We start from the raw sequence: 8904 nt of genomic DNA, 5'->3' as shown, positions 1-8904 counted from the left end.
AACTGCAACTTGATGCTAAAATTGCTAAAATTCTATATAGGATCAACACCAAATAAATACACTTGTAAGTATTATTACCTGTGGAGCGTATCTAGAGCAAACTAAGATTTTGCCTAATTCGCTTCTGTAACAAATTCTAGACAATTAAAAAATAAAACTTGAAACATGAGTCAAGATGTTCTAAGAGACATACTAGAAACTTAGAACAATAACAAATAAATTTACATAAAACCCTACCTTAATGAACAAATTAAACAATAATAATTCGTTAGAAAAAACAAACACTTTTATAAATAAATTCACATTTTAATTTCATCACATTTAAATAAATTCACAGTTATAAAATTCACATCTTATAACTGAAATTTTAAGTTAACTTGAAGAAAAAGATCCAAAATAGTCGTAGTATGAACATATCTGTAGAAAATAATTTCATCTCGTTTTGTGTAACACCGGTATCTTTTAATTTTTAAAATTTTGGAAAAACTTTAATTTTTGTCTCTTAAACTGAAAAATATTGTAAAATCTACAGTGTCATATATATTTTATAAGTTACCTCTGATCCATGTTAAATCCATGTAATGAATACTAAAATGATATTAATAGATTTGGTTATAAAATGAGATTTTGGTAAGAATAAGAATGTAAAGAAGGTGTAGGTAGATGCAAATATATTTTGAAGGTAGTTTTAGCATATGGGGTGGATGTGAGAGTAGAGTGTGGTGGGTTTGACAGTATGTTTTGTGCAGGAGAAGATGATGGATGTATAGACAACACTAGAAAAGCAGTGGAGAAGTGACCCAAACCATAAGAGAGTGTGATTGGTGGGTCTGTGATTGTGCACCCACAAGCCTAACATAGAGACCACCTCAACATGTGAACAATGTCACTCACAAAACAATGACAAAACACCCAACCAAATCAACTTTTATGGCACACGTGACCTCTGTTTCTCACTATTCACTCTACCTTTCAACACTTCTTTTCTTCTTCTCCTTTTTAATTAATATGCTAAAACATTCCCCACTTTTCCCTTCCAGAGGTATCTCGTGACAGTAGAAATTAGATGGTCCAATAAGGGTCCGATAGCGGGTGAAATAGAATAATAGAATGTTTACTTAAAACTTGGTAGGATAGACTCTATGGCTTTGATAGCATATTAGAATGTGAGTTTAAGCCTAACTCAACTCCACAAAACCAACTTGTAAGACGAGGTTTGCACCTCACTTATATATTATATTTTGGCCTTAGCTCTAATCGATGTGGAACTTCCAACACACCCCCTTCACGCCGAGGTATAGACATCTCGTGCGTGATAGTAGAAATTGGATGGCATGATAGCGGATAGAATAGAAGAATAGAAAAAATATCAATTTCAATTATTTCAGATTGTACATTAGATTTAATTAAGTTATAGTCATATTAACTCTTCACTCAATCTAATCAAATTCCTCTACAATTGTTTCCTTGTGTTGTGTAAGTATCGACAAGCTCATGGACTGTTTTTCTATGTACTTTCAATTATTTCATCCAGTATTTCCAATTCTTTTTAAAATTTTAAAATTATTATCTATAATTTAAAATATTTTACATCTCACTTTTTGTGTTTTAATAGATTTCAAAATCTGTTAAAATAATTTTAACATATTTCGAAATTTGTTAAAGAAAAATTTTTTAAACAAATTTTAAAATTTTTTAAAAAGAAACTTAACTTTTTAAAATTATTTTGGAAATTGAAAGTGCGTTGAAATGTTTGGAGGTGCATAGAGAAACAACGCCCATCATTATGCACCCATACAACCCCACTAAAGAGAATCAAAAGAATATTTGGGCTTCAAAGTCCAAAGCCCACTAATAATACAAGTCTATGTATATGCATTTAAAATTAGGTTTAATTAAGTTTAGTGCCCGATAAATTAGAAATTTTTAAGTTCTGGTTACAATTTTTTCTATCTTAACTTTTTAGTAATTTTCAACTGAGTCTTAGTGTTTAATTTCTTTTTTAACTGGATGACATAAAATATATTAAGAATATATTAAGAAATGTTAAATTTTGTAATTAATATAAAAATAATATTGTGATTAATATAATGTTTTTATTGTTCTGATCCAGAATGCATTAGATAACAGGTTGACATGTTTTTTAATATTTTTCTTATCATCACTTACAATAATGAAGGATTAAGGATTATAAATAAACTCATTTTTATAATTATTGCTTAAAAAGGCTCTCTATTGATTGAGTATGATTATAGATAATATTTAAATTTTTTAATTGGGTATAAAAACAAAATTAGATATCTACATATTTATCTTATCCCAATTTTTATATCTATCCACTATTCATAATATTTTTTTTTAAATTATTAAAGTACTCATAGTTTATTAGATAATTTTATAAGATTATAAAATTCAATTATAAGATTTTAAAATAACAAAATTATAAAATTAAACCATATTAAATTTAAATATTTTATTTTTCTTTTTATTCTATTAAATTTTTTTTCTAATGATAAATATTAATGTACTTTGAAGTATCAGTATAGATTCATTTTTAACTTTGAATTAAAATATATTAAATAATCAAACAATTAATAAATAAAATAAATATATGTTAATCTTTGTAAAATGACCAATGAATTTTTGTTTTGGTTCTACAATTTTTTTTTATTTTAAATCAAACGCGAAAGTAGTTAACATTAAGAACTTAACAAAACTATTTCATAACTTTTTATGTACATCTTATAAAGAATTCAAAAAGTATTTAAGTCTAATTCATAAAGAAATAATCAATACACTATTATTAATTAATTAATTATGTTCTTGTTTTATGTTCTAATAAAATGTCTATATTAATTCCTGGAACAAAAATTGACCTTTTGTTCTGGTTTGATTTTAGTCTGCGATCCATATTGAATTAGCGAGTGTAATGTTTTGAGTAAATTGATACTATATTCATATTTTAGGAACTGAAGTAAATTGTCGACGTATTACAAATTAAATACATATGCAGATACTTTAGTTCAGTTCATGTTTTGGATCTGCCCACTTCGTCATACGCAATTTCGCACTCTCAGCCTGAAATTTTTAACCCACAAAAGACAGCTATTAAGATTAGATAATTCGAAGTGAAGACCATTAACAGAATTGAAGAGACAGAAAAACAAACAAAAAAACTAAGGTTGAAGAATGGCCAGAATGTTACCTCCTTGTCCCAGTTGCACCGAATGGTAATGATGCTCAATACTAATGTCTGAGTAGCTGTGCCACCAAAAATCATCCCAGCCCAGATTCCCTTTGTTCAATTTAATTAGCAAATGGTGTAAGAATCATAGGTTAATGCATGTGAAATAACTGCATAAATGTCTAAAAGAGGATAACATTAAGCATACCATAACTCCTAGGTTGAAGACCCACCCCATCAAAAATCCAAGAGGCACACCAATAATATAGTAGCAACCCAAGTTTATGTATGCAACATATGACTGCCAACCTGATCCTACAGCCACTCCTGCTCAAAATCATCCAAAAAGGGAATAAAGAGAGATACAATTTTGCAGTATTGATATCTGAAATGTGAAAGCTACATTGAAGAGTGATGTGATACCTGAGAGAACTGGCTGAACACTGTTGAGCAGAATTGTGAAGGCTAATAGAAGAGAAAGGTCGTTTACTTGGTCAAGAACAGGTTTGCTATTAGAGAAGATGTAGCCGATTTTATCATGCAATATCAAAATCAACATCCAGAAGAAGAGTCCTATAATAACAGATGTCACCACAGATACTGTAGTAGCAAACTTGGCTCCTTTTCCGTTCCCTGCTCCAAGCTCGTTTGCAACTCTCACTCTGCAGATTGCATTCATATTTATATTGATTCAAATGTGTTGTAGTAATCTCAAATAAATATTTTGTCAAACACCTTGTGCAATTTTTGTTTTCTCTTAGGAGAAGATTGGTTGATTGTGAAGTGAATTCTAGCTAAGTAAAAATTGAAGAGCGAGGTTCAATTCTTGGTGTCACTATTTAGACAATTCCTCCCCCTTCATGCACATTCTCTTTTTTCTCTACAACACCAATATGGACACCAACACCAACAACAACAAAATAATTAAGAGATGAAAATGCATAAGATGCATTAACTTCTACTTAATATGTGAAGATTATTAGACATTTGTGATGCAATATTTTTTAATTTTTAATTAATATGAATTTGTAAAAGTAGACATTTTTTTACACATTATTCAGATTCTATCGTAGCTTTGACAATTTTATACTGTGCAATTAACTAAATGTTTCGTAATATAAATGTTGGTTTGGTTGTCGGATTAGTTGTGATATAAATACTGGTTTGATTGTAATATATATCTTGGTTTGATTATAATATATATGTTTCTTGGGTAGAGATTAAAACTATATTGACTGCACAATAACCTTAAATAACTGACAAATAATATCAATAGAAATATCCATAAGTAATTGGTAAGGAAAACTTAATAACAAAATATGTGATTCAATAATTACCAACAAATATTTTCATCAGTACATTTCAACATATTCGTTAAAAATATCAACAAATTGTTGGTAATTTTCAATGATAGAACATTTATCAGTAAAATTTACTTGCAATCATTTTGTCGATGAATATTTGACTGTTAATAATTCATCAGTGAACTGACTTTACTAAAAGAATTTTCTTTTATCAACGAAACGTGATCGTCGATAAGTATGATCTTATAATCTTAATCAATGGACATGAAAAAGAATATTAAATATAATTTGTTATATTTATGTTTTTCAAATTTTTTAATAATTAAAATAAATGTATAATTGATTATGTAGGAAACATATAAACATAATTGTTATTTTTACATTTTTAATTCAAATTTTTTTATACCTCTGTCTTTTATTTCTTCATTTTCACTTTCTTACTTTCTATTCCCACGAGTTTTTCCTATATGATATAATAATGCTGTGGTCTATCATTCAACCTGTGTGCAACAGGATGGTCCAGCCTCCGTATGGAGCAATCAGAAGACAGAAGCAGAGATTGTCACAATTATCAGCTTTTAGGACCATGTCAAATATCTAACATTAAAAATTCTGAGAGTGAGAAAGAAACAAGAAAATAGATAAAAATAAGTAAGGAATGTACTCAAAGGAATCCATGTCAAATGAGGCAACCTCATACTGCGATGCTCTCCATTTACTACATTCCAGAGACATCCAAATCTGTAGATAGATTCCCCTTCAACACCACGACAAAAGGAAACATAACGTCTGAATAATGCACAAGTTTGGCTTCACTACTTATACCAAACTTTTTCGTCATTTCATCAGTATTTGCACCACTTCACGATACAAAAGTTTCTATGAATATAGAGACTTAGTCACACCTAAATGTTTTATATTTATTTGATACTTTTTTTAAATATTAAAATTTATTTATTTTTATAATTATTTTATTTTTGTAATATATTTTACTATTGTAATATGTTATTAAATAAATATTATATTTATGTGTCATTTAGTCTTAATTACAACTTTTCTTGATAGAGGGTGATTGGGGATGCTTCTCTATGGTTCCTGAACCTAACCGCATTATTCTCTCCCTCCATCTATATTTTTATCCATTACAGTTTGTTCTGAGGTACACAAATAAAAACTAAAATACTTGAAAAGAAAAGGGAAAATATCGTGCTGAGATAATAATATATATTACCCTGTTGCAGCAAAGAATGCCAGAGGAATCATCATCTCCAAGGTATTGATGGTCATACTGTCAAAAACAGAGCACAAAATTGGCATAAAGGTACATCGTAAACTATTTTGAATAGCTTTTCATAAAATTAATTATGTGTGCTTGTTATTATTATAAATAAACATAGATTAACTCTCATTTTTCAAAAATCTTAAAATGAACAAACACTAGAAGTATAAGCTTTTTTACAAAATTAAAAACTAAAAAGCATAGATTAACACTGATAGGCTTTTATATTAACTGATAAAATAAAATTACCATATGGATAAAGCATCCACAGCAATCTCTGCATTCTCAAGGTTCCCGGTCATCACGATCAGAATTTTGTAATACCAACTCTCCAAGCTGCAGAAACAAAGTTCAAAAATTGCACAAGTGAGAAACACAAACATTGACGAGAACAAAAGTTGAAACAGAGAGAGTGAGAGTGTACCAGAGCATGACTCCAGAAGCAGCAGAGAGTTTGACAAACTCCCAAAGCCCAGAGAAAGCTTCAACTGAAAAACCAGACCAAGTTTGAGGGCACCCACCCCAAACACTGTACCCAAAGAGCCCCAACGTGAACACCCACCACGAGAAGTTAATGGTTGCAGCAGCGCCAATAACCCCGAACTCGAACTTGAACACGAACAACCAGCTCACAAACACATGCACCAAGAGCGCCACCAGAGACACCCACGCAATAGGCGCAGTCTTCAGCTGGCACTGCAAGAACCTCTGCAGAGGAAACTGAAACGCAAACGCGAAGTGCACCGGTATCATCCAAATCGACACCGTACCTGATAACTCCGCCAGATCATCGGGCTGCCCCAACAGCTTCAACACCGGCGAGGCAAACAAGTACAGAGGCAAAAGCAAGATACAGCAAATGAAAAGAACGATCCACGAACGCTGCATGTAAACGCCTAACATGTAGTACTTTTTCGCTCCAAAGGCTTGCCCACATAGCGTTTCCAAGGCACTTGCCATGCCCAACTTGTTAAATCACAAAACAAACACAAATTACTGTCTCAATCACCCTTCCTGATACTCATACTAGTTTACTTCGTTACCACCTTATGATCATATTTTGTAATTTTGTGTGTGTGTATTACTACTTAACGTAAATCTTTATTAAAGAACAACATTGAAAACAGTTAAATAAGTTGTGTCTGATGAATTTTGTGCTAATTAAGTTGAATTCGGTCATAACTTTTGGTTTAAGCAATTTACTATACCGTTTTCTAATCAGAATTTCAATTTTAATTGTGTATCTTAATATTTAGAGGAAACCTTTCATGAAATTTTATGGAGTTGAAACTTGATACTGATACATACCATGAGGCCAAAGTCGAAGCCAACGACGACATTATTGGCAATGGAGATGGCGGCCAGTTCGAGGTCACCTAGACGGCCAGCGAAGGCTTGGGTGATGACTAACATGGAATAGGATGCAACACGGCTAAAAATTGAAGGGCCTACTATGTGCCAAAGCTTCTTCGACTCGATCAAAAACCTTGGTAACAGTTTTTGGTCTTGTTGATCTCTTTCATCTGTCAGAGAGTGATGTTCCAGCAGTGGAAGATTTGCTTCTCTTAATGGTGAATCCTCCTTGCTTGGCATAGCTGGGTAGGAATATGTGTTGGTGGTAAGTGTAACGATTCTGGGGATTCTGAAAAGTGAAAAGCCGAAACTGAAAGAAAATGAAGAGCGAAAGGTAGAGGAGGAGTAACAACAGGTTCAAAAGTTCGAGGTTTTAGAAGAGAACCTGTTTTTCTCTCATATAGTAATAAAAAAGAATATTCTTTGAGTTCTGCAATTAATGTTTTTTTTTAACATAAATTAATATTTCAATATTATGTAATATTTGTTCAAAACTGTGAAATAAATACTTTAAGAAAAAATTTTAATGCTCGCAATCACTGTTTTAAGAAATAAATACTTTAAAGAAAAAAATTAATAATAATTACTATTTGTTTATTAAATTGATGAAGATAATTATGAAAAAGAGATTTTTAAGTAAAAAACATGAACGGTCCGAGAAAATTTAATAGCATGGTTTGGTTTTGCTTTATTATAATCTTCGTTTAGTAATCAATTTTGAAGATACGAAGAAAAGGGAATAATATAGTTTGAAAAGAGTTTACAAAATTCACATTAAATTTATTTTTTACTAATTTCATAAAGTATAATATATATGTATGGGTTTGTTAACTCGCTTTCTTTACTTGGTACATAACAACGTGTATCCGATTTTAGTAGACAAAAATATTCTTATATATTATAGATTCTAAGTTTTAAGGTCAATGATATTTGAATAATTTTCATTCTTAAAATTAAGAAAAAAACAAGAAACTCTCAAATTCTTATTCACTATCCTTAGTTCCTCTCAACTCTTTCTTTTTCATCTTTCTCACTTTAACATTTTCTCAGTCATCCTATATATATCATGACCGATATAGAAATGGATCGGGTAATCCCTTCCTTTATACAAGAAAAAGCATTTCTAGTTTGCATGGTCTAATCATTGATCCTTAAAATTTCTACAATAAGATTAGGTAGGTCACTCGCATAGTTCCCTATCCAAGGTGGGAACCCCTTTTTTATTGAACTTTTTTTTTAAGAGGGGGAAAAGAAAAATTCTCTTTTTTTAGATAAAAACTTGAAATTTATTCAAGTAAATCGGTTTTTCTGTCAATCATTCATTGAATGATAAATCACTACAAGTGATGGAGATATGCGATTTAAATACTGATAAAATCATAAACACTCGCCTAACCCTAATTCACATTCTTTACTTATCCAATTCAGTCACATAGTAACTCGGGACACTGCAATTTGTTGCTCTTGCTTTGTTCATTCATTTGTTTTCCACTTTAATAACAAAATAATTGATGTTGATGTTGATTTTTGATTCGAGGGTTGTGTTATATTTTTTCCCTTCTGATTATTATTAAATTTCGTTTTTAAATTTTAGAATTAGTAGTTTATCTCTAGAAGAATTTGATATTTTGACTATTAAGTTGTTCGGAATTATTTTCCAGAAGAGAAAAATCCTTACGTGGAAAGGAGTTTCTAGGAGGGATATGTCATTGTCCACAAAATGGATTTATGAAATTAGCTCTTAAAAATAATTTTAAAAACATATTTTTCGCTGAAAATAATAT

The 8904-nt window shown here is 30.4% G+C and overlaps 1 protein-coding gene across 1 annotated transcript; it reads right to left on the bottom strand.

Moving 5' to 3' along the window:
• Window positions 1–2932: 2932 nt before the first annotated feature.
• On the bottom strand, window positions 2933–7499 carry LOC124840624 (protein DETOXIFICATION 27). The gene is made up of 8 exons (XM_047316711.2): window positions 7076–7499; window positions 6192–6733; window positions 6017–6103; window positions 5720–5776; window positions 3608–3846; window positions 3393–3511; window positions 3206–3295; window positions 2933–3078 (listed from the first exon to the last, which is right to left on the bottom strand). Exons 1-8 carry the CDS (start codon window positions 7358–7360, stop codon window positions 3019–3021), a joined length of 1479 nt encoding a protein of 492 aa, XP_047172667.1. The 5' UTR covers window positions 7361–7499; the 3' UTR covers window positions 2933–3018.
• Between the last annotated feature and the right edge of the window lie 1405 nt (window positions 7500–8904).

This window comes from Vigna umbellata, chromosome 9 (assembly GCF_029865625.1).
Source record: "Vigna umbellata cultivar VRB3 chromosome 9, Vumbellata_1.0, whole genome shotgun sequence".
Classification (NCBI taxonomy): Eukaryota; Viridiplantae; Streptophyta; class Magnoliopsida; order Fabales; family Fabaceae; genus Vigna; species Vigna umbellata.
The sequence above is the reverse complement of the archived record's forward strand: the minus strand, read 5'-3'. Positions and strand labels throughout refer to the sequence as shown.

Coding starts and splice junctions, on each gene's coding strand:
- LOC124840624 (XM_047316711.2), bottom strand. CDS start 7,360: ATGCCAAGCAAGGAGGATTCACCATTAAGAGAAGCAAATCTTCCACTG. Junction 6,734..7,075: donor GCTTCGACTTTGGCCTCATG/GTATGTATCAGT, acceptor TGATTTAACAAG/TTGGGCATGGCAAGTGCCTT. Junction 3,512..3,607: donor TGTTCAGCCAGTTCTCTCAG/GTATCACATCAC, acceptor GATTTTGAGCAG/GAGTGGCTGTAGGATCAGGT.